Source organism: Fusarium oxysporum, chromosome II (genome assembly GCF_013085055.1).
Source record: "Fusarium oxysporum Fo47 chromosome II, complete sequence".
Lineage (NCBI taxonomy): Eukaryota > Fungi > Ascomycota > Sordariomycetes > Hypocreales > Nectriaceae > Fusarium > Fusarium oxysporum.
In genome coordinates, this window is record NC_072841.1 from 1,198,731 (window position 1) to 1,224,416 (window position 25,686).

A 25,686-nucleotide genomic window follows, 5' to 3' on the forward strand; every position below is an offset into this window, starting at 1 on the left:
ACAAGGAAGGGGAAAGGGTAATTAGATGAGTTGAAGTTTAAGAGATGAGAGACAATGCAATGGTAGACAAGAAGACACAAGACAGTGGCAAAACTAGAGAGCGAATGGGTATAGATATGATAAGGTAAGAAAAGTAAGTAAGTCAAGAAGAGATGGTAGCAGCGGGGAGGGCCGAGACGGAAACGGGAGCATATAACTAGGTACAGGTAGTATTTAGGCAATGGACGACCTTTCTGGGGCCATCATCATGAGTGGACGACGACATCTGGTACATGAATACATTGACGGATGGGCAGAGGTACATGCTTGGAAGAGGAGAGGATGGAGGACTCTGAGTGTGGCGTTTCTCCCAATCCTGGTCTGGCCTGGGAGGTTGCAGGCATTGCCTTGCCAGGCATCGCATCTCAGGCGTGGAGTCCGCCCATGCCATGCCATGCCATGCGATGCGATGCGATGCGATAAAACCCTCCCCAAGTTTGAGTCATCCGTTTGGTCAGCGAGAGAAAAATACTGCTGCAGCTGTAGTACCCGTCGCTGCGGAGCACATTAACTCAAGCGTGCTACTGCGCCGCCTTCCCTCCTTCGGGGTGCATATCCATATTATCCTATGAGAAAGCCCTCATGGCATCTTGACGCAGTGATTGGGCATCACACCCTTGTAGCGATTTGCACTCCCAATCCTGGTCGCCTTGAAGGACCCTTGGTGTGGGCTATCCATAGTGGGGCTTCTTAAAAAGAGAGACAGGGACGGAAACATGAGAGAAGGATATCTTTAAACGACTGGTTAACCTTGAACTGGGCTGGGCTGGACCGTTGACATTAGTTAGTTAGTAGAGTGGACCAGAAAGGGATGGGCCGATGGCCGCTCATCATGGACCAATCTTGGATTTCTATAACCCGAGATGTTGGAGGAGAGACAAAAGGGTGGGTAAACAAGAAGAAAGGAGTGCACAGATACGGAAAGATAAAATGTTATCAGCAAAAAGATAGCATCGAATCATAGTCTAATACCTCTCTCATATAAAAAAGCCTGACCAAGAACTGATGCGGGTGCAGGGTATAGTCCTGACATTTGGTGGGTGTAGATGTCGGTTGTGTCCCATTTTGGAAATGATGAAGCTGTGTGAGGGGGGGGCAGGAATGGTATTCCCAGCGACTGATTATCTTTTCTCTTGACGTCTCGATTTTCAATAGTCAGGGGCCATGAATCTATGTCCGGAGCCGAAGGACAGAGCCGTGGGTGTGAAGACATCGAGAGTTTGGAGCAGGGTATCATCATCTCGATGGGAGTATGAAACTGTCCGTGACTCCGAGGTAGAAACGTGACGGCGCTTGTTCATTGTTCTTGTTCTTCAGCACAATATGCGACGTCGTTGGAGGCATATGCATGTCTTAGACATGCATATCAAATGTCTTACTTTGTTCTTCTCCCACAGGTTAATCTGGTCTGCATGTCTCTAAAATGTCTTGCCCATAGCCAGCCTCACCTTCCAAATCCGTTAATCAATATGATGAGCGTAAGCAAACACCAGGCACCTATCGTCTCATCTCGTCTCATCGAGTAGAGTAATCACGATTGCAATAACAACAAAACTTTGTACGTAGTGCTGCATGGATCTTCATATCCAGCGATGAGTGGACCTGGCGTTCACATTTTTAGAACTCAGGGTAAGCTTTTACCGTCCCAACGGGCGAGTCCCGTTATAAAAGTGCCCCACATTGGGGAAAGTCTACCATTATCGGATCCTTCGTAGGATGATCTGACAGTATTCATCTCGAATTGTATATATTTTTTGCCATTTTCGCAATATGACACGAAGTCCCAGACCTCGAATCAACTCCTTCAGTGACAGGACTTGGTCGTCGTTGGTCACTGACCGGGGTGAGAGATCCTGGGGCGAAATACACCCTGTCGGTCAAACACCAAGCCCCAGACCAGCTGCATGAGTTGCATCTGCAGCCAAGGTAGCGGCCAAGTTGGTACAAGAATAGCATCACGAGGAGTCCATCTTCATGGGGCCATTCTTTTGCGGCGTCTATGCTAGACGCGAGAATGTTGGGATAGCGACAGCAGTTTGCACGCCTCTCACGATGCTAGAGCATGAATACTCGACAGACGGGATAGGACTCACAACTTGAGCGTTCAGCGTTCAGCCATCCCGTCCCGCCTTATCCCGCTCTACAAATTTGCTTTGTCCCGTGAACACGAACACATCGTCTCTCGCCCTCCCTCCTATTCGTTGAAAATCCCAACGCAAAGCGCCGAGGAGTGTCAATCGCCAAAGGACTCATCGATGCCATTGGTTGCTGATCAAGGGTTTTCTACCAATGATTCACACGCACTCGCACCCTCTCGTTTCACTCTACGACCCGTCAGAATGGACACCAGGATAATGATAACCCTCTCTCCTACATGTCTTCTTTTCCTTGTAAAAAGTCTATGATGAGTGAACGACTAATCCACAATGCGTCTCATCGTTCGCCAATCCTCGCTGCAAAAAACTATGTCTTGCTCAGACCCCTGTCCTTAACTATTGACATGGGGTACTATAATTCGGTAGAGGCGATGGCGAAGAGGGAGCTCAAAGTCGGCATCCAGCAGAGCAAAAACTTGTTAGTCGAACGGATCGCTCAGTCATGAGCGAAGCGAAGAGCGATTGCGCGATATAGGTCTACGTATTGGCCAACGTAGGCAGACAGTCAAAGTTCACCGCCATGCATTGTTAGTCTCGTGACGGGCACTTTGGACGAGATAAGACACCACGAGACCAAAACAGCACGCCCAGGTAAAACGGTCGGCAGTCAAAAAGAAACGCACGATCCTGGTGTTTTCGACGTCATTCTAAGACACAAGGCATTCTCTGGAATCTCATACGTGCTGGCAGCCTTATCACGAGGTCAGGTTCCAAACGTTCGGTGAGAGTTTGAGCCTCCAAATGGGCCCAGATCGGTGTGTGCGGCTAGGCCCTGTCTCTCAAGCAAGCTTGGCTGGCTGAAAGAAGACCTCATAGTGCGAGTCCAGCTCGGATAGTGGCAAGGCGAGAATGGGTTAATGCGCTGGCAAGGCGGCAAACGCGTCTTGACGTCGATATCTCACCGATTGTCCATGAATTCTAGCATGTCGTACCTGGATCAGTCTTAGATCTTGCTGCAGGACCCGGCATGATTTGGGGAACATGTTTCCAAAAGTGGCTACAAGAGAGGCATCCCATATGCAGCATGCAACTCCGCCACAGCATAAATTTCCCCATATCCGCCACAGGTTCTCAGATCCTTGAGGCTGGTGACCCTGATTTCTGGGAGTTTGAGATGCCTTCACTGACGTGGCAGATCGGGCGTGGCTGGCCACTCCGGCAGACGTGAAGCCTCACCCAGGCCAGGTCCCCCCCTGTCCATGTGGCTTGTCAGTCGGCCGAGCGAATAAGGTGCCATCTGAGATGCTTGGCCCTTGCAAAGTCACTCGAATTCGAGATCAAAGTACTCTCTACTTTGGGCAGCGGTGAATGCATGCAAATGGCCCCGATGTGCAGCTTTGCCTCATTGACAACTCATCAAACTGCAATATTTGCCAGCCCGTGATGTGAAGCGATGCGCAAGCCCAGCACTTTCGGTTGTGAAGCCATTTCTTCGCTTGCGATGATCAAGCGGGCCTGGCTAGACACTTGAGCACAACGACGGGCTCTAAGCGTCCAACGGCAACTGGAGTCGCTGGAGTCGGAGTGGTCCAATTGATTAGACGCCTCTACCAACCATAGCCGCCAGACAGCTCGGCGACCAGGGCTGCTTTATCGCGAGAGCAGGGGTTTTGCCCTCATGATTGGCTTGTTGCCTGAGACTTGGCTCGAGCTTAGCGTTTGGGAACGTTGACAACCACACGATCAAACCTGTTGGTGATGATGGTCCTATCTCGCTTCCTTCTACTTTATAGTGTCTTCTATTCTGCTCATCATCTCACCAACATTGGCCATTGAGGCATGGAAGCCACTGCACGTTTTGTCCGGGCCCTTTCGGAGACTGCAACTATCGTCCGAGAACGGAGATCGTGGCTTGCGTCGTTGAAGAAACCATCAGCCCCTTTGGGATTGCGGGATTAGCGCAGCCGCGAGTATTTGTTTCTCGTTGGTTCCAGACGTTTTCGAGCTATTCATAATGTGTTTCCTTGGTCCGAAGTGTTGGGCCAGACATGTCATTGTTCCGATCAAGGTATACCCCTTCCGCTATACTCATCTTTAACATCGATCTGTTCTATGGCTACAGATTTTCACGAATCGTCGGCACTTGGACCATCCTGAAGTTTTGGCAGGGCTGATAAAAAGAGTCTCGTGCTTTGCTGCAGATATGATGCTCAGATCGGTCTGTCCAATATGAAGTATCAACGCTGAACTTAAATCGCGTGGTCTCCCACTCGGCCGGCTTTCGCTCACCAGCTGTAACTAAGCTCAGCTGTCGCCAGAGATGCGACTTTTCCTGATAGAGAATGAAAATTCTTCTGTTGTTTTTCGCTCCCCCCATGAAGGTCTCCTAGCTCAACCATCCATCAGGAGAAAGTAAGTTGCACTCCAAGTGGTCCTCCAAGAATAGGGGCATCGCAAGACCAGGACCGCGGCACCGGCAGTCGTGCAACGGCGCACAAGTCTCTCGGGAGCTAGAGTCAAAGGAAGGCCTCCCCGTGGAAGCTCAATTCCGCCGTATCTGTAGTGGGACCCAGGCAAGGTCATGGTGTTGAGTGTTAGTGGATATGCATGTCAAGCTTCAAGTCAGCTTGGCCCCATCTACGGCTCGTATCCGAACAGTCTCTTTGTCGTTCCGGCGACAAGACTAACAAAAAATAGTTAAACTGAATCGGGCCCCGTCCTGTCTGACAAGATGCAAAATCTTGAAGTTCCGCTTCTCCCTAGTTGAAGTGTAACCATTCGGATCGTGCGAATTCTTCCGACTTTGAAGGATGATCCCAGTAGAATCTTGCTCCACGCAAGGCCACCGTGTTCGCACAACATCGAGATAGGGGTAAGATGTTTATTGACGAAGTATGGCCGGATAACCCTTTGTGCTTTTCCTTACGCCCCCAAGCTCTCTCAGAGGAGATCGGTATGTTCTCAGACAGTTGAATCCTTGATCACCTGGATCGATATTGACTGGTTCAAGCTATATGCAAAGACTAGCCGTTTGAGGACCTGCGAATTGACGATTTTTTATTGTTCTTCCATTTGGCTGCCTTGCATCGGCTTGTCTTCTCCGGGACTCTTACCGAGGCTGCTCATCACAACTGGTTAGATCTAGAGACAGAGAACTTACCATGGACCTCAAGATTCTGATTGATAGTGGACATTGGTCGAACCGAAGACGCCGATTTCCTCTTTATTCATTTATCCTTGATAGTCTGCGCCTGAATATGAAAATAAGAATGTTGTACAAGTAGAAATGGTCCATTCACGTAAGTCTGCTGCTCTGCCCAGTTTCATCCGATCCTCAATTGGTAGCCTTTTTACTTGCCAAATTTCGTGTCGCGTTGGTTACCATGAGAACTATTAGTTTCCAGCGAACCTAGCAGCACGCTTCTCTGCCTTGGCCTTCTCTGTTGGGTCGTCAAGAATACCACTTCTGGTAGACGTCTTCTCCTTTCGGGCGCCACCATCACGACCGCCGTCTCGACCACCACGGCCGCGTCGTCGACCGCCACCACCGTTTCTTCTGTCCAGGCTTTGTCGCTTCCCAGGGCGGTTTCCTTCACCTTCAGTGGTGCGATCCCGGCCTCGCTTTCGCGAGCGCTCTGGGAGTGCCGAGTCAAGAGTAGTAGCAAGTTCCTTTTCGTCGAGGCCAAATCGTTTCGCACGGTCGGCGCGCTTCTTCGCGTCCTCGTCCTCCTCAATACCGAACCGCTTGGCACGTTCGGCACGTTTCTTGGCTTCGTCGTCGGCAGCGGTGGATTGTAGACCGATGGCATAAGACTTCTCGGGCTCAGCAGGAGCCTCCGCTGTCTCCGCGGGCTTCTCTGCTGTCGTCTCCTCGGCCTTGGCGGCCTCGGCGGGTGCAGCCTCAGTGGCAGGAACCTCAGCAACAGGCTCAGAGGCGGCTACAGGAGCGGCAGCGGCGGGTTCAGCAGGAGCCTCGTCATCACTGTAGCTGATTTCATCCTCCTTGTTCTCAGCTGTGAAGGATCCAATTAGCCGATGTTATCGATGCGATGCGACGCGACGCGCGAGAGGTTGGATCGCAGGTCTGATGGAATCACGTACCGGGCTTCTCAGCGGGTTCGGAGGTTCGATCGTTCTCTTGGAGCCTTGCAATAAGATCCGCCTTGTTGCCCGTCTGAGGCAGACCCTTCTCAGCCAGCAGCTTCTTCAGCTCGGGCACCTTGAGTGACGAATATTCGGCCATGCTGCGCAAGTCGATTGAAGCGCGTTAACTAATGATTAGGAGACTTTTCACGATCGGAGAAGAAGCACGGCTAGATATGCGATTGTTGCGACTTAGACTGCGATGTTTTGATGAAAGAAGAGAAAAGGCCTGAGTTGCTTCGATGGAGCGGATGAGGGCGAAGCAAGGTCCGCGCCTCAAACAAAGAATGGATAGGAGCGACCCACAGTGATACAAGCGTCATCCCCTAGAATTAGCCAAGGGTAAACTCTTTATCTTATCTCGAATCAAACAAAGAGATGGCAGACTTGATATCGAAGACTACTGAAATTGCAAGGCCTATTCTTTTGTTTGACTCGCCGGATCAGGCTTCAATTATCCCACTGAACCTGTTCTATTTCCAATGATGCCTCCGTTATGAAGCCAATCGTGCTTTCTATTGGCTTGACGGTGTTTGCCTCTGTTCACAGGGAGATGTGCACGGGCCACGAAGCTCTGAAAGAAGCTCGACAAAGCTCTTGTTGCCCGCTTTTAGAGCTCTCCATCCTAGACTATGCATTCGTTGGCATCATCAGGTCTCCTTGCATTGCAGGATGCGCCAGAGACAATAACACCCTCACTTATGCAAGTCGACTCATGGAGCAACGGTACTTCAAGCAGTGTACGGGTTGTCTCGTCGAACCATATCGCACATTCTGCAGCATCATAGACTGGCCTGCACAGACAAATACTAGCCAGAGAAAGGGCTGCTTAGGATGGATGCCACATGATCCCAGTATTGGATGGTAATCGAGGGCCTCACCTCACGTGGCCATATCGAGAGTGCATCTATTGATGTAACCCCAGAATGGCCTGTACAGCTGAGCACGCCTGTTTATTAGGTGTGCTCACAGGAGAGTTATGCAAGTGGAGGTATGTGCAAGAAATTGACAGACTGTCTGAATGTATTTCTATTAATGAATCATCATTAGGTAGGTATAGAGAAATGCCAACAAAATAATAGCCGTATTCAAGTAAAAGATTCTCTAGACATTAAAGAGCCACAAACTCAAATACTCCCCTGTAACCCGAGATCCGGATCCTTAACCGGGCGCTCCACACTTGATAGAACTATCTTACAGTACCCTTTTTTTGACGGTTCACCAGGGGAAAGATCGAGTATCACAATTGAATGATTTCTTGGCTTTTGGCCCTTTTTTACGGTCAGGAAGGTGCGGGATAGCTTGGTTCCTTCTTTCCCGTGTTACGGTGAATGTCAGGTGTTTTACTTTGCTTTTCTTGGCTCTATCTCGCTACTTCTCTCGTAAAATAGTGTCGCCTTGCGTTGCCACTTGTTCCATCAACAACCAACATTGTTAGTGTTAACAAGGACGGACTGTCCCCTCCGTCCCCACGATTTGTCTGTCGATCGCATCATCATCTCCCATTCAATTCATATCGACATTTATAACCACCACCTCTCAACTTACAGAGAACACCCTCGCGACCGTTGCAATAGCTTCAACCTGATCGAGAGACGCGCGCGCATTATTCCCATCATATCCATTACCGACTTGGCCCCACGAATCATGCAATAGGACCCCCGATCCGACCCCTTAGAAGATGCGAAAAGTTCGGCCTGCCATTAAACTCCCGAATGCCCGTTTCGAACGTCGTTATCTGGACGTTCATACTTGAAGTGGCCTGAATATTCTACTTGGATACGTTCAGAGCGATTCTTATCAGCCTGTTGACCTCTCATAATTAAAACATCATGACTCGAAGAATTGTATGTGGCCCAAGTTCTCTGTAAATTCATGATCAGTATTGATCCGGAGGAGGCTGTTGACTAACCATATTCCATCACTAGGTTCGAACAGCTGCTCAGCTCGCTGGCGCTGCCATTTTCACCTTTCTAGTTATCGCCTTCCTCGACCGCAATTATCGTGTCCTCCCCAATTCGATCCATAGTTATATGCCCTCCCACCACCCCGGACTGGTCGTCACCGATGTCACAATAGTCACTTGCTCGAGCGTTAACCCCTTCTCCTCATGCGACCTCGGCAAAGAATGGCACCGAATCGATAAGGAGCTGTATCTCGGCAAGACATGGACTACGAGCGCATACATGTACATCATGCGAAAGCATGAGGGGGATCTTACTGCGGACGATCGTGTTGTTGTGGATGTTGCGGTCGGCAGGCTCCAACCTCAACCCAAGGGAGAAACGGACGACTCATGGGAATCTCGTCCATCGGGTATCTGGATCAAGCGCTCAGCTAAGAAGAAAGCCAGCGATTCAAAGCAGGCAGTGACGGATCTCGATGTTCTTTTCGGAGATGATGCTGTTGAAGCAAGAGACGGATATGCTGTGACGGGAACGCCTTTGCTCCTCAACACGGGTGGTAGCCTTCTCTCTGTCCAGCTAAGCGTGCGCCGAGGTCCTCCACGAGAGGTCAAGAAGCCAACGCCCAGGATCCGCAATGATGGTCGATACAAGATTATGCAGATCGGTGATCTGCATCTCAGTACAGGAGTTGGTGTTTGTCGCGAGGCAGTTCCCGATTCTTACAACGGCGGTAAATGCGAGGCCGATCCTAGGACACTGGAGTTTGTTAGCCGAGTCCTTGACGACGAGAAGCCCGATCTGGTAGTCTTGAGTGGCGACCAAGTCAACGGTGACACAGCACCAGATGCACCTACTGTGAGTATTGCCTGGCTTAACATTATAGTGTTCGCCTCTAACACCATCTAGGCCATGTTCAAGATCATCTCGCTCCTGATTGAGCGAAAGATTCCTTATGCTGCCATTTTCGGTAACCACGACGACGAACAAACCATGTCTCGTGAGGCTCAGATGGCCATTATGGAGACTCTTCCTTATTCTCTTTCCATTGCTGGGCCAGCTGATATCGAGGGTGTTGGGAATTACTATATCGAAGTCCTGGCCCGTGGAAAGACAGATCATTCTGCTCTGACCATCTATCTTCTCGATACGCACGCCTACACGCCCGATGAGCGCAACTTTCCTGGTTACGACTGGGTTAAACCTAACCAAATAGAATGGTTCAAGAAGACTGCCGCTGGTCTCAAGAAGAATCACAACGAGTACACTGGCCGGCATATGGACATCGCTTTCATTCATATTCCCTTGACAGAGTATGCTAACCCGGAACTACCCCGTGTCGGTGACTGGAAAGAAGGAGTCACTGCCCCAATATATAACTCTGGTTTCCGTGATGCCCTTGTAGAGCAGGGTGTCCTTATGGTCAGCGCAGGACAGTAAGTTTTGGATTCCTATCTTATCTTGAAAAAATACTAATCAATATTTTAGTGATCACTGCAATGACTACTGCTCCCTATCTTTGATGGGTGAAGGCGAGACCAAGGTCCCAGCCATGTGGATGTGCTACGCTGGTGGCTCTGGCTTCGGCGGTTACGCCGGCTACGGTGGTTACCATCGCCGAGTACGCTTGTTTGAAGTCGATACAAACGAGGCTCGTATCAAGACTTGGAAACGTCTCGAATACGGAGACATAGCTGCCCGTGTACACGAACAGATTATCGTCGATGGCGGTAAACCTCAACCTATCACTCCCGTTTCATGAGCTTACGACACTCTATATTTATGGGGCAAAGTCCCCCTTCTGAACTTATTGTATTCGTGTTTTGGGATGATTAGCTGCCACGCGTCTATAGAACGGTGTGGTCCTTCTTCGTTTACAAAAAAGACGGGTCATTGGACAACATCAAGGAGCATGTTTGAACATGGGGTTTCTTGTATAACAATTAAAATATCCCACTTCTCATTGCATACAGCAGCAAACAGAGTTAACGACGGCATTATATAGTCTCGGGATGGAGAACGGAGTTGTTTTGGTCGACTAAATACTACGTATGAGTCTTGAACTCATTTTCATGGTTTATTCTATACCAGCCTTTTACAGTATTGTGATCCATGATGATTTCGGCTGGAGTGGTAGCAAGCAACCCTAAGTCTGGAGTTGATAATAACTTGTGATGTCTTGAACAGTTCACATCGGACCGAGTTGTGTAAATATAATTCAATTGTCATCCACTATATACTTCTCTCCTCGCTATGCTCTCTTCGCTCCCTCTACCATGTTCACCGAAAACAAAACCCCAAACGTCCTCCTCATGATGACTTGCAAAATGCATGCTGATGTACTCCCCCCGGCCCAAGACTTCTCCAGTAGCCCAGACCATTGCCATCCAGACGCCATCCGCCCATGTCTAGATGCGTGAACGCAGAAACGAGATTGGTATATACAATCGTATTAAAAGGTTTGAGGAAATGTGGTATCGTTGAGTCTCGCCGTATGCCATGCATCGAGAGTAATAAGAACAAATGTAAAAAACGATGGTGTGCTGAGCAACACCGGGATATCAAAATAGGAAAACTGACTAATGCAATGAGTCTGGGGACAAACCAGATTGTGAATGTGCTTGTAATCAAATACAAGAGAAGGTATAAATTGTTGAAGGGGGTGGCAGTAGAGTCGCTTAGATTGTCATGACCTCCTGGTGGACAAGCCTCAGAACCCAGCTTGCCTCTGCAACGCTAGCGCACTGGAAGCACCACTTCTTGACGTTGCCGCCTGTAGGGCCCGTAGCCGGAACGACGCCGACAACGCCATTGCTGTCCTTCATCTCCTCCCAGACACCACATACAATACCACGGCTGCCCATGGCTGTGAAGCATCCACTGCCCAGGACCGCGTCTAACAAAATCTTTGGCTGCTCTGAGTCCTTGCGTGGAATCGTGGTGACAGTGACACGTTTCTCCAGACCGTGGTCGGCACGAAGAGCCTGGTGCCAGCCTGGAGGAGGCCGTCGAATGGATAGTCTGCAGTTGCCAAAGTCCTCCCACTTGGCGGCTGCGACGAGGAGATGTAGGCGGATCTTGAGGTCTTCAGTACCAAAGCTTGCGGGGCCGCGGCCGCTGTTCTCAACACTGATGGAGGGTGAGCGAGGTGTGTTGCCGCCATAAGATGATGATCCAGGAGTGTTGGTGCCACCATAGCGGCTGTTTCGGTTAACAGAGGAGCGAGCCAGACTGAAAGGAAGTCCGCGACCAGTGAGTCTCTTGAGGAAGCTTGATGCGGAGAGAGTAGATGAGGGAGTAGTGCTTGCACCATCGTGAGATTGGGCAGGCGCACGAACTGAACCACGGTAGCTGTTCTTACGGCCGAACCAGCTTCGTCGTCGACTGCTTGTGTCATCGTTGTCGGGAGGTGGTTTATGTTCACCAAAGCTTCTGAACCGTGCTTCATTCTCAAGCTCAATGAATTTTTGGTTGTTGAGACGAGCGTGGTGAACAGACATGTAAAGGTTGTAGCAGTCAGGTCCGTTGTGGCATCGGAAGCGGAAGTTTCCTCCACCGTGTGAGCTGGCAAGCTGGCAGTCAGATCGGACTGATGAGCGGATTTCAAGGTCGAGAGCTGTGCTTTGACGGATGAGGACGAGCGGGGTGAGGTCGAGTGCGAGCATGGGCTTATCTCCCTGCTCAGCTCCGCTATGCACGACATACGCCTCGATTAAGCCTGGAGTGACAATGACTTCAAGGTTGCCTCCAGAAATATCCTTCCACATTCCCTTGTCGGACCACCTGGAAATAGTAGCCACGTATCTTGTAGCATTGTCTCCGGGGGCAACCTTTTGTCCGTGGAGGCCAGCCTGGGAGGCGGAGTTTGATGGAGCCAGGCTATCAATTGAGCCAGATACGACGGATTCATGGAGTTCATGTCGTTGGTGGTAGTCGTGAAGAGATCCTTCCTCTTCAAGTGTCTCAAGTTGATGTTCCAACTCCTCTCTGATAATGTCTCGAGCTGGGTGTTCATCTCTGATACTAACTCCCAGCTCAGTCTCTGGGAGATCAACGCTCTCAATATCATCGTCCGAGGAATCATAGCTGTAGTCTGATTCGGTGTAGTCATCCTCGGTATTTTCGTAGCTGCCCGTGATATCAGTGCCAGAGATTGATGACTGGTCTGAAGGTAGGTATTCGTGCTTGAGCGGAGATGAGGTACGGCGTTTGACGCGGCTGCTGTTGGGAGGCTCAAGAGGCGGTGGTTTGGAAAACCTGGGCTTAGAAGGAGCTTGTTGACTAGGGCTGGGACTGAAAGTTCGATGAGCTGGAGGTGGCGGCGCGCCATCGTCTCTGTAGGATGAACTACTTGGGCTCTTGCGTATGTTGAGGGGATCAGGTTGCATGCTCTGCGAGGTCATTGGCCTGTCCTCATATCCGTAGTCGTATTGTGTTGGTGTCCTCTGCAGATCGTACTGATCGGGTGACTTGATAGGAGAAGGAGTTATCGGAGATGCTGATCGAGGACGGTATCTGGCTGGCAGCGCTCGCTTCGGTGTAGTTGGGCTGGCTGGAGGAGACTCAGCAGCAGATGTGCGGCGAGAGTGTGAGTTCCGAAGAGATTGGGCAGAGTACTTGCGAGAGGATCCTCGAACGCCAACTGGGACATCAAGCATCCGAGATTGTGAGTATGGCTCTTCATCGTCGATTATACTTGGCTCTGGCTCTCTGGGAGGAACAGGTGAAACTGGAAGGATATCGAGCCAGTCCAAGATTTGGTCTTCGTTGTCAGTGGTGAGTGTGAGTAGCTCGTGCCATGGCCTGTCGTTGTGCGTTCCTCGGATCATAATAACCATGTCAAAGTTGCCGTCTCCTGTCCTGGCTGAGATCAACTCAATAGGTACTGGAGGGAATAGAAGGTATGATCGACCCTTGACCCCATTTTCGCGGATCAGGATATCACCCTTATCTTCAGGATAACGCTGGTTATCTCGGTGTACCAACTCAATCTGGCACTCAAGGCGCTGACCATTCGAATGTGCCAAGTCGAGAGAGAAGAAGTCCTTGGCGCTGACTTGTCGTGATGGCTCAATGTACACAGCCTCCATTGGAGCAAGTGTTCGAAGGTCTCGCGATCTGGTTGTATCGGTGTTGATCGCGTCTTCGTCAGTCAATCGAGCCATTTCTTCTCGATGTCGACGGCGAGCCTTTTCTTGAAGGTCCTCAAAGTCACTCAGGAGATCATAAGTATCGTTGGTCCCAAGGATAGAGTCGACACACTTGAAGAATTTTGTGATTTGCTTGAGTCGGAGGAGGGGTCTCTTGAGAAGGTGTGCCACATCAACACGCTCTCCTGTAGCATCAACGATATCTCCAGACTCGTTCCTGGGCATGGCGCCGACAAGAGAATCCTCGTCTTCTGGGGATCCAGCGGCGGGAGCAAGATTAACGACGAGATCCTGGAAGCCCAGCCTCCAGGCATCGAGGTACTTGTGGTAGATGGGTACGACGCCATGGCCCCAGGAAGCCAGGCGACGAATATCATGAATGGGAGCCTTGCGGTGAGCCATGCGAAGTTTCTCTAGGGCAACACCCATGTTCACCACAGACTTCGAGAGAGCATCAGCTTTGGTCACTGGGGTGCTAGTGCCAAACAGATCAGTGGCGTTGTCGCCATTGACGACCTGTGATAGTAGGACTGGAATAACACCGTCGACTAGTGTCTTCAACTCTCTAAGATAGAGACTCTCATCTTCGGTAAATTCTTTGAGCAGGTCGTCATTTGTCACATCTGTGGCCCCACCTCGGCTCTTCCGCATACTGGGTCTTGAGCGGTTACTTGTGATGGCGCTGGGGACGTTCTTGTCATCGGGTAGCGAGAGGACTGAGACAAGATCAGAGTGACGAGTAAGTCGTCGCTTAAGGCCAGACCCTTGACTCTTGGAATTCGAGCGAGAGTTCGAACGTCTGGTCTCTTTCGTTACGCCAGTGGATTGCGTAAGAGTGGATTGCGTGACATCAGTGGTAAGCTCCGATTCGACAGCGCTGGAAGCTTCCTCAGAAAGAATTGTAGACAACTCATATTGACCTCGAGTTGGTGGTGGAAGACGAGGGCCCGCCATTCGCGCCGACGGCAAAGCCGATCGATCATCACGATTTTGTTCTGGTTCTCGCGCCGGTTCCCGAATAGGTTCCCGTGGTTGCTCTGGGCTTTGAGGCTTCTTCTTTTCTTCCAAGGGAGACGGGGATCTGACACTTCTCGACTTTTCAGCCTTTGATAGTTCTGTTTCTGTCCAATTCTCGGTTGAGTCATCGTATGTAAGCTCGTCATCATAACGAGACTCTTCATAGTGATAATCATCATATTTTGAGTCATCATAACGAGAATCATTGTATCTGGAGTCGGTATACATGGATTCGGGCTCGTCATCGTAAGGTCGTTCCTCTCGACTCTGATAAGGCTTCACCTTGGGAAGAGAATTGCCTGATTCTCCGGTAAAGGCTTCCTTGAGCATCCCAAAGAGCGAATTCTTAGGGCTTGACTTGACAGGTGAAGATGTAGTTCGAGTTGCTTTGGTCCTCTTGAGACCCGAACCACCCGGAGCTTTGGTTGGTGCCTTTGTATCTTGCCGCTTCGGTTTCGTCTTGGCTTCAGGCTCTGGTGAGGGAGCTGGTGAGGAAAGTGGCGAGACCTCTTCTGGTGCAGGCTCTTTCACAGCGGCCGGTTCGGGCTGTGGTTCAGGCTTGGGCTCCGATTTAGGTTTTGGGGTTGACTTCTTCGGTGGCTCAGGCTCCGGGGGCGGCTCCTTGGCAGTTTCTTTGACAGGCCCGGGTTTTGATACAGGTGATGGTGTAGGTTTCTCTTTGATGGGCTCCTTCGCAGGCTCCGGCGTAACAGGCAACTTTTCGCTCGATACAGTTCTGTCAGCTGTATCTGGTTTACTCATAGTTGAGGACGACACCCTTCGTTTTTCGGTGCGAGACGAGCGGCGATGACTCTTGACCGTCCCAGGGGATGATGGGCTATCTGGGACATGCTCGCTCAGAGGTGTTGTAGCTGGCTCAGACTTGGGCTCCTCGACGAACGGGTCCACGGTAGTGTTGAGCCACTTTTCGATACTCCGAGGGTTGTTTGGCACAGTGTCCCTTGGGGGGGGATGCTCGTTCATCTCATGAATTATCTTGTTGGCGCCTTCCACCACCTTCTTGAAGACTTTGGGCATGGACTTGAAGCTAGTATTTCTTTCAGGCTTGGCAGGGCGAGCAGGGCGAATGGGTCGGCTGCGAAGAGGTCCCCCACGCGCTCGCAGAGGCAGATCAAGTTCAGTGAATGCAGAGTTACCCCAGGGGATTTCTCCAGGGATGTCTGCTATTGACTTTGCCAAAATACTTGAAGACAAATCTGACCCGTCAAGTTGAGAGGGCTCGATTGTAGATTCTTCTTCGGGCACCCATGTCTCTTTTCCCTTCTGTTTTGTCGTGGGAGGCTGATAACTCTTTGGTCGAGGTTTTGACTTGTGTGCTGATACGCTTCTCTTCTTGGTTGGAGTGTCAATCGCCGAATCGTCTTCCATAACTTCAATTGGTGCAGTCCCAAATAAACCTGACTTGTCGGTTGTCTTTGTTGTTTTAGACAGTTCCGAATCATCCTCAATAACCTCGATAAACTTGTTTGTCGATACCTCCGAAGGATCCTCAATGACTTCGATCTTGGATTTATCTGACTGCGACTTCTTCATTTCCCGTTTCACGGAACTCATACTAGGTCTCCGCGAGCTAGGAGCAGATTTGAGCCGCAATCTTGCCGTGCGAACTGAAGTTCCGGCGTTGGACGAGATATCGCTCATAGGTCTAACTCTAATTCCTTCGTCGTCGGTGAGTGTTGTCCTGACAGCTTTCACACGAATACCATCATCATTATTCCTTCCCCTTCGGATTGGTTTAACGCGAATGCCATCATCAGGTCCTGGTGTTGATTTGGCGGATCGCGCTTTTGTGAACCGACTGCTAGTGACATTGCTCACTGTAAATTCGCTGTCACTCATGAACTCGCTGTCGGTATCATCCATCCACGGTTTCGCTCCGACCGACTTGGAAGACTTATGACTTCTGGGTGCAGGTGGATCCGGAATCTCAACCATTTCCGCCCAAGCCTTGACTCTGCTTGCGACGCGAGGATTAGCGGCGGTGCGCAAAACAAAATCTTTCGGTATTTTGGCTGGAGCAGGTGTTTTGGCAGGCGAGGTCTTCTTTGGTATATGTTTTCGATTTTTCCGCCAATGTTCGTCGCTAACAACACGTTTCTTAGGCGGCGGTTTCGCTGCTGCCGGTGTAGGTGTCGTCGGTGTTTCATCAGGTGTAGCCTCATCTCCTGTGGCCAGACTCTCCTTCGTCTTGTTATTGGGTCGCTTGAGTTTCTTTCTCATCTTGATGCGAACTCGATCCTCCTCTGTTACACTCTGGAACTCCTCTTCTTCAAACGCAATATCAGGGGGTTCTGTTGCTGCGTCGTCAGGGGTATTCTCCATAGCGGCAGCATTGGCCTTCTGCCATTTCTTGACCCGATCTCGGACACCGTTCGGGGGTTGGATGCGCTTGACTTGAGACTGCTTCATTTCATGGCGCAATTCGGCCTTGACAGCTTCCAAGCTCATCCGCCGTTGACGCTCGGCAGCCTGTCGCGAGGCTGAGGGCCGGCCCAGGAGGAAGTCATGGAGGAGTGTAGGCTCCCTGGTCGACTTGGCACGCGGTCGCCCGCGATGTGCCACTGGCGGTGCTGACTTGGGCGTTTCCTTTCCATCATTCTCGTCTTGTGCGGAAGGCTTCAGAGGAGTCTCGGGTTCAGGCTCAGGATCTAGCACTGCTTCGTCTACTGCTTCCTCTGGAGAGGCGGGGTTTGATGATGACATGATCTCAGCTACCTAAAAAGACAAAACTGGTGAGCTTATTTTGCAACCCAGTTGTGGCGGGGAAACATGATTGTGCGATGCGCTGGAGACGGGAGAGCACGTCAGACTCATACCTGAAGGTCGGTAACATGCTGTGCAGCTGTAGCAGAGAAGCGGTGGGGTCCCAGTCGAGGCCGAACTCGCTGTCTTGATGGTTGGCAGCAATTTACCGTTCGACTCGATTATGCGTCGTTGAAATGTGCTATCGGACCGTCCGGGAAGGTTTGCAGGAAGCTTTAGAGAAGCAGCGGGAGGGCGGAGCAGCCGTTAGAGTTGCACATGCAACTGAACAAGAAGAACGAACGAATGAATTGGATGGTGGGTAAATGAAATGTAGGAGAACGAAAAGGTTTGTGATTACAAAGACAATGGCAAAAGCCTCGTGTAAATGATAGGAAGTGGAGGGTTCTCCAAAGGCGAAATGCACCGCAAGATTAAGATTGTTGTGCCATCCACGTCTCAAGCCGTTGGAGGGACCTTTTGGAGGTTGCGTCGTTGACCTTTGACTTGGCCATTATTGAGGTGCGGGTGTCCCAGTAACCAAATGGGATCCACAATAGAGCTCAGTGTAAACAACATTTGAGACCATCCCACCTATCAGGGTCAGGGATAGAGGGATGTGGCGCTCGACTGACAGGGGACCTTTCCAGGGCTTCAGTGGGTCAATCATTTAAGGCCATGGCTGCAGACAAGTGGGATATGGCGGGTGGCTGTTGCGTGATAGGCTAGCTTGCCCACTGCAACAAGTCCAAGCCTCCCGAGCCTGGCTGAATCTGATCTCCCGGTGCTACTGTATCTCGGTCAGTTTTCTCCAACCGACTACCACTTGTCCTGACTCGACGTGGAAAGATCTTCGATAAGCTTCTTTTTTGTGAGTTGAGATGTCTTATGCTTCTATAATTACCCCCTCTCCTTTTCTTTTTGCTAGCCAAGCATATAACTACACCAAGACTGGACAGCATATCGAGATCCGGAATCCCATAGATGACTCTGGACTGTTGCATTACCATTACGGATATATTACGCATATCAAGAATGGACAACACAACCTCGACATGGGTGACCCTCCATTCTCTTGGCCAAACACCTGCTAGTATCAATGCACCGTCCGGCCTTGTTTTCGTTGCTGACGACAACCATCAAGCGAGAACAAAAGGCAGGCCATCCAATATGGGCTTCTGCTGTAGCCATGTGTGTTTCGGCCATTGACTTGAAGCCAGTATCGAATATCCAAGTTTTTTATACATTTAGACTTTTCGTGACTGCGGAGAGGTCCAGTTACACGCGGCAAGCCTGCTTATGTATGTCGTTGGGCATCCATCCTTGAATCTGATCCTGTTCTGGTTCGCTACTCTCTACCCAGTTATAAACAAAAAAACAAGGATTGTGCCTGTGCTTGCAAGCGAAGAGCATGAGCCTTTATTGTTTGCCAAGTACCCTCATATACCGCTTTTTATCGACCCGCAATATTCGGTATCAACGATTGATGTTTCATGATTGACCCTGGAACCCTATGGAATCGTGGCGCCGGAATACCCTGCCGAGATCTCAACGCTCTCACGTTCCCGCATACCTTGTCGATGATTTTCAGCTTCCATAGACAGTTATTGTCCCAAGAACCTGGTCTAGAAGTTGGCTTAGTCAACTCCAAGACTGTCTAAGTTGCTATTTCCTATCCCCTAAACTGAAGGGCCAAGCTATACGAGCCCGAGAGGCGTGGATAACTTTATCATGCAATAGCCAGGTTCTGTTCTTTCGCTATGGGCCTTGGAATACTTACCCTGTAACGAATGCAATTGGGGCAAGAATTGCGTCGAAAACGTATAGATTAATTTAAATTGACATTAAAAATTACTGTTGTAGTATGCTAATATGTTGACAACTCCATAGAAGGCATGTTTAAATGCCAGCGAATAATCTACGTATTTGTGTGTAAGATGATCACGTTGTATGAAGCGACATGATCAATTTCGCAAAAAGGAATGAATATCGGGATCCCCGCATACCTGTCAGGAAGCACATTAATATCATATTCATATTATCTTTTCGAGACCCAGGCTGTATCAGCTGCATGACTAGTAAAGGGCACATTCAGTCGAATCATGCCTAAGGGCCGAGTTGAGTCCTGGTCCATATATTCCACAGTGCCGAGATTCTTTGCGAGATTATCATCGACTATTAATACCAAAACGGAGTGAATACTTGAATGTATTGTCTCAAAGGCCTTAGAAAGGTAGAAGTTTGCCTTAACCTACTTCGAATGGCCTTTTGATATGCCTAAATTGGTTCGGTATCTGAATCGAGGAATACTAGCAGTCTGCCACGTTCAGATTGCTCTGAGGGGCAAGGATCTCACTTAAAGAGAGTACTACCTACCCACTTGTAGCGAGCAACCCTCAAGAAAACCTTCTTACGCAAGTCTTTTGGTAAAAGGGGTATCAAAAGCATCTTTTCGAGCACAGTGTCTTGGAGGTTGGCCCCAGATGCTTCGACCCCTTTGTAATCACTACCTACCTAGGTCTCAAGGGAGGACAAGGGAAGTTCCTGGTATTGGTTTTCAATTTGACTTTACGTGCTACTGACTGTCCTTGTTATTCTGTCTGAGCATACTATTTTCTTTAGTGTTGTACCTGGTGACTCTTTCAAAGGGCTATGTCCTTAGTCTTCCGAGGCAACGCAATTAGCAGTAAAGTCACGAGGCCAGCATGGCTAAGGTACTGTTGATCACCGGTCTCTGTCTCAAAAGATCGGACGCTCTGTATCACGAGTCACTGTAGCATCATAGAAACCACAAGGTAAACCGATTGTTCAAACTAAAGTCAATTTATCGCAAAATCCTCCAAATCCAAATAGGTATCGAAAGCGGATTGCTCCTGAAGAAATGTAACTATGATATGCAAAATGCCAGCCAGCTATGTGTCCCAGCTTCAATATTCCTCCAATGAATGCACCCGATAAATGCAAGCCAGACAAATAGGTATCCTCCTTGAACCAGTCATTACTCTTGATCCACCACTCCCACCATGCTAGCCAACGCCACCTATGCAGATGCAACCTCCAGTGATGCTTTAAGAAATGAATACGAAAGAGATGCAGACCTGAACGCCGAATTATGCAGTATCCATCCATCCTCCCTTAGACTTCCTGAGCAGGCAAGACGAAGCGAACCTTCTTGTTCGACTTGGCCTTCTTCCCCTTTCGCCTCTCACTCTCAGCCTCATCATCGCTGGTGTCACTGTGAGCACCAACACTGCTTCCAACCTCACTCATCATCTCCTCCTCGGTCTCCTCCTCAATAGACCACACATCGGGGCTTGGCTCCCGCCATAGTTGTCCTGAGCGGCGTGTTGCTGAGTGTCCTCGGGAGCTGGCTCCGTGGCGTCCACGTCCCCTAGATCGGCCACGTAGCTTTGGGCTGCTTGAAAGGGCCGTAGGTGAGAGGAGAGAGTTGTTGGTCGACTGGTTGAAAGCAGGGCTCTTGGGCCGGACTGCTGGTCGGCTATTGGCAAAGAGATCCCTAAGAGAGAGGAGTCCTCCGTGCTTGCTGGGCGAGAAGCTGACATAGTCCTCATCATCGTCATCATAATCATCCTCATTGTTGGACTCTGAGATCTCAGAGCTGGTATCAGGTGACATGGGACGCAGACCTGGCTTGCGTAGTCCATCGAGTGTTGATGGACTTACACTGCGGACAAATGGTCGAGGAGAACTGGCATCCTCAATACCCGCATCAAAGTCTAGCAAGACGTCATCCATATCATCGTCGTCAAGAAGAGGCGCCGGTGTAAGAAAGTATGTAAGAGGATCATCATCGATATCATCAAGAGATGGAAGTGGTCGGTTCTTGGTAGAGATGGTAGGCTTGAGGCGCATCTGGGTAGGTGGCCAAGAGTCTCGACGAGACCGCATCTCAGACTCGGTCGGCATAGTGGAGATTCGTAAGAATGAATTTCGAGTTGAGTAAAGTAAAGTAAAGTTGATTTGCTCAAAGGGTCTACTGAGGCCTGCGAGGTATATATGTATGCAGGGACCTCTTTGTAAGTGAAGTGGGTGGGTGCTAGAAAGCTTCACCGCGATTTGGTGTTAAAAACAGGTATGAACCAGGCGAAACAAAGACCGGTTGTCTTAAGGCTGAGAAGTGGATGCCCTGACGTCTTTTCCATGGAAGACCCTTTGGAGTCACTCACCGCAGGCAGAAGAGTTTCTTTGTGCTTTGTGTGAGAGGACTGAACAGAACACGAAGGCCGGCGGTATAGGACTCAGAGAGGCATTACAATGAACGGGCGAGCACGCCTCAACTATATACTAGTCAGTCAGCCAGATATACAAGCCTCCCCACGAGCTCACATTCCAATTCATAGCCTACTGCACACACACTATCTGAGACACAGGCATCAGCCGTGCGGTACCTTTCAAGGCATCGAAATAGGGCCAAGAAAGAGAGGGCTGCAAGAATCCACACCCAAAGCAGGGCTGTATCTCCAAAAACGGTCCAACTCCTAGTCATATCATGGAATTCTGGTAAGCCCCGAAGGCCTTGTGAGTGGTAGGCAGAGGACTCCGAGCACTATGGGTGGTCATCGGCCTCCAATAGGCGGGGCTGCCTATCTTCGCACGTGAAGCTATTCAGCCAAGATGAATACGAAACTGTAGAGTCGCGCGCGCACGACGCCACGCGGCCCGTCGATAGGATAATCGGGAGGCGCCGGGTCTGAAAATGGAAGTCATGGGTTGAGTTAGCGGGTTGATAATCAAGAGAAACGAGCTGAGAGAAGTTGGTGGCTGACGATAAATCAGCTCTTTGGGCTACAATATTGGATGCCACGGGCTCGAGTTTGGTAGTGATAAACAGGTTCAAATGCACATAGGGTCCACAGTCTAGCGCTGCAGCCGCCAGTAAAAACCATAAAAGGGCAGCCAACTCGATCTGCAGTGATCGACAGAAACAAAAAAGATGGTGAGATGCCTCCATAGTCGGCTTGAATTATGGCATCTCATTCGCTCACATGGACATGGAGGTTGGCTTGGTCATGGACATTTGCGATGGTATTTCCTTGACAAACTCGGTCGCGGGGTCGGTGACACTCTCCGGAGAATGCTATATCAAGTGAGACATGGTCGACACCACCAACAAGGCCATTTCATCTCATCTGACTGTGCCTTCACGTCTCTCAGCTCCACCGGCCTTACCGGACTACGGCGAGGGAGTCATGCTGAACTCCTCAGGAACTAACAGTGATTCAAATTCACGATCGGGCATTTCCTGCAAGATCGATCGCACTGAGGCCATCCGGACCTGTCTGTTGTGCATGGTGCCTTGCAGCTTGGATAGCGTATCCGCAAAGACTCCATATTTGGGCCATCACGCTTGAGTCGGGTGTCAAGCACGCGGGGCTTTCTACTGTTTTACTGCCAACTTTTCCATGGACTTGCAGGGCAATCAAGTTGAAAGCTGGGCGTCGTGAACTGGAGGGTCGCAAGTCTAAGCCACGGGGTGTTTCGGCCAAGGACGGAGTTGAGTAATACGCGGTTGTGAAGTGAGAGTGATGAGTCAAAAACGAGGGCCGCCTCTATTGATTCAAGTTATCAATAATTACAGCAACAAGTTGCGGGCATTTCCCCCATGTTGATGTTGGACCCTTGCGACGATCATCAACGATTACGTGGATTAGTACGCAAGTCCGGAGATGCCATAAATGAGAAATGGGTGTGGTGAGCGGGCGCCTGTCCTCTGTTGGCTGCCTCGAAAAGAAAAGATGGCTTTCTAATTGCCCCATCAGCAAAAGTCCAGCCAGCCTCTCTAGCTTCTCTAGCCTCCCCCAGATTCTCCAATGTTCAATCCTGCTTTGATCTAATCTGGTGGTTCCCCCTGGTCTCATGATCACCACACCCATGGCCCCCCCAGCCACCAACAGGCCTAGACCCGCCTTTTTTACTTACAAGCTGAGAAACACGCGGCGATAAGAGGTTATCTCCCACTATTCACCTCGAAGCATTACAAAACTTGGCCGCTATTATCGTGTAAATGCTTCAGTTTGAGACCACATGGTATCAAGCCATGAATCATCACTTAAAGTTCAGCCGTGCATGACAAGACGGGACCTTGTCTGTTCTCGTTAGACTTGGATTTGAGTGGGCATTGAACGGCGTCGATGCATCCCGTAACTAATTCAAAACATGTTTGCAAGTAAACTTTGACTAGAAGCAATAGTTGAAACGCCCACCCACCGAAGAATATGCCTTTTCTGGTTGAAGACCCCGGCCACGGGCCGCAATTATGGGTCTAGACCCGGCGACCCTCCGGGTTATGATCCACTATTTCTCGGAGGCCACACTTCAACCTCAGCCGCAGTTGATTTATTACCAGGGTCAATCAATTATGACTGGTCACCCTTTGAACCATGTCATGAGCGAAGATAAGCTTGCAGGTCCTTGTGACGACACGGCTGACTCTGACCGGAATTCGTCTATTATAGCGACATGTTCTTCAATATGTAAGTAAAGGCTTCAGACTATGGACCATTTCCATAGGAATTCAGACTCTGAATGCGATATACAAAGCAACTCTTATCTCGAAACAAGAGATATCGTAGGCGAAGGATGAGTTTCTAAGCAGTAGGTTGCCTTGGGCTAATGTTTATGACATTACCCGTCAAACGATGTAGCATTTCTTTGGCGCTTACTATGACGTGAACATTTAATACGGTACTTTGACTGGCATTAGGACTCAATTGACAGCTCTTTAGTGATGGTGGGAGATAAATCTCCGGTGACGCTGGCTCCGATGATTCCTGAACGAGCCACTCATGACAATTTTAGTGATAGATCTCAACCGAGTGCTGCTTGTATACGAGAATGGCGTACACCTAGTATTCTCTGTATGGATGGTAACTGAAACTGGATCGCAAGTTGGAAGATTTGAAGACTTGGCCCTACTGCATCAGCTTTTGCGCCTTAAGGTTCAATTCTGCTTCACAAGGCTAAACTCAAGCATAGATACTACGATATTGTCCGTAGTGCGATTGATTTGGTGTGGTAGCTTGACATATCACAGACATTTACTTCTGTGAACGCCTAAACGCCTATTCGACAGCATTGCGCATTGTGAGTGGAATCTCTAACCCTTGCATGTCAGAGCCACCCATAACTGCTATCCTTGAGTTTCTCCAAGCAAAGAGACGGTTTCTTATAGCTTGTCTCCGATTGCGGTTTGCTTCGAATGAATCAACCGCGAAGTGAGCTCTGTATGTGAAGCTAAGAATCCGTGAATGAGTGCCCATCGAAAGATCGCGTTTCGCCGTGCCGAGACGGAGCAAACTAAGGGTCAATGATTGATCATCGTCAGAAAGTCTATACGCCACCTTTGTAAATATGCATGAATTAGTTCAATAAGACATCCAATTCCATGTTAATCATGTGGCATGAGAGTTTGAACTATTGAACAATAGCTATTCTGACATGTCGGGCTATTCGAACTGTAGAGTGGGGGAGCATGGCATCCATCATTACTGTAACCTGAAGAGCGAAGAAAATAACAAATTATGCAAGTCAGTAATTATTATGCATAGAACAACGCAAAATCATGACTCGAGCTTAGATAATGATGTTTGTCTCCTTCGGTAATACGAGTTGTGTGGGACGCGAGTGAGGACAGGTGTAATGTCATGGGCATTTTCGCAATTGCATCATTCACAACGAAAGGAAAGGAAATGAAAGGAAAGGCTATAGGTACCGAATCAATACACATTCAGTGATTCTAGTATTATAATAAATGGTGAAGATGTTTTCGTGGAGTTCCGGTGCCATGATCGCGACAAAAGCCAAAGCCCACGAGGTTGGTATAGGGTGGGGATCTTCAAGACAATGGCAGGTCATTGAGCTTGCGTGGTTATCGCAAGTCCTATTTAATAGTTATAGACAGATCTGCGTGCCTTCCAAGAGGACATCGTTAATAGATATTGAATATCTATCGAAGTGGTAGATTTTGAAAGTGTCATTCATGTATGGATGCCTGTTAAATCCAACTTTGCGCTTTGAACCACATAACGCTGGACCATACGAAGAATTTCACCGTATCGACTAACAATAGACAAGAATAGGCCATTAAAGAAGTCATAGTACTGAATATTGTATGCGCCTTATGAAGTAGACATGTCTAATAGCAAATCACAGGACACAATAAACATGATAGTGATGCTACCCATGATCTATTTTGACAGGGCTAGCCTTACAAGGTAACTTCTTCCCCTGACATAAATTACTTCCTATGCAAGGAAATAAGTATTATTCGAGAAGCCTTTACAAGCCTTTTGCACGAAGGTAGCTTTTGTAACATCGGCCATGATTCGTACACCAATCGCCGTTCCTTCCAAGTATTTGACATCGAGGTTAAGTGCAATGAGGATCCAATATTTAGAGTGCCTGATTAAATGTTACAGTATTGCTATGACATTATGGCGATACCCTTGAATTTTGACACAAGCTATACGAGAACAACCAAATATACATAATGGGGAACAACGACAGCCCCATGCTCCCCGAGCAACACTCGCATATTGTCCGATTTACAATGAC

At 49.3% G+C, this 25,686-nt stretch overlaps 4 protein-coding genes across 4 annotated transcripts; 1 reads left to right on the forward strand and 3 right to left on the reverse strand.

Annotated features, from left to right (window-relative positions):
• Positions 1-5,145: 5,145 nt before the first annotated feature.
• FOBCDRAFT_13750 (uncharacterized protein) lies at positions 5,146-6,531 on the reverse strand. The gene is made up of 2 exons (XM_031172812.3): positions 6,237-6,531; positions 5,146-6,148 (listed from the first exon to the last, which is right to left on the reverse strand). The coding sequence occupies exons 1-2, from the start codon at positions 6,376-6,378 to the stop codon at positions 5,529-5,531; spliced, it is 762 nt and encodes a 253-aa protein (XP_031049597.1). The 5' UTR covers positions 6,379-6,531; the 3' UTR covers positions 5,146-5,528.
• Positions 6,532-7,777: 1,246 nt separating this feature from the next.
• On the forward strand, positions 7,778-10,238 carry FOBCDRAFT_13752 (Metallo-dependent phosphatase-like protein). Its single transcript, XM_031172815.3, has 4 exons — positions 7,778-8,125; positions 8,207-9,040; positions 9,092-9,618; positions 9,671-10,238. Exons 1-4 carry the CDS (start codon positions 8,111-8,113, stop codon positions 9,942-9,944), a joined length of 1,650 nt encoding a protein of 549 aa, XP_031049600.2. The 5' UTR covers positions 7,778-8,110; the 3' UTR covers positions 9,945-10,238.
• A 535-nt stretch (positions 10,239-10,773) lies between these two features.
• On the reverse strand, positions 10,774-17,701 carry FOBCDRAFT_287842 (uncharacterized protein; the record flags this gene model as incomplete). Its single annotated transcript, XM_031172817.3, has 2 exons — positions 10,774-17,043; positions 17,687-17,701. 2 exons carry the CDS (start codon positions 17,699-17,701, stop codon positions 10,861-10,863), a joined length of 6,198 nt encoding a protein of 2,065 aa, XP_031049602.3. The 3' UTR covers positions 10,774-10,860.
• Positions 17,702-19,912: 2,211 nt separating this feature from the next.
• FOBCDRAFT_13769 (uncharacterized protein) lies at positions 19,913-21,361 on the reverse strand. Its single transcript, XM_031172818.3, has one exon. It carries the CDS (start codon positions 21,037-21,039, stop codon positions 20,248-20,250), a length of 792 nt encoding a protein of 263 aa, XP_031049603.2. The 5' UTR covers positions 21,040-21,361; the 3' UTR covers positions 19,913-20,247.
• Between the last annotated feature and the right edge of the window lie 4,325 nt (positions 21,362-25,686).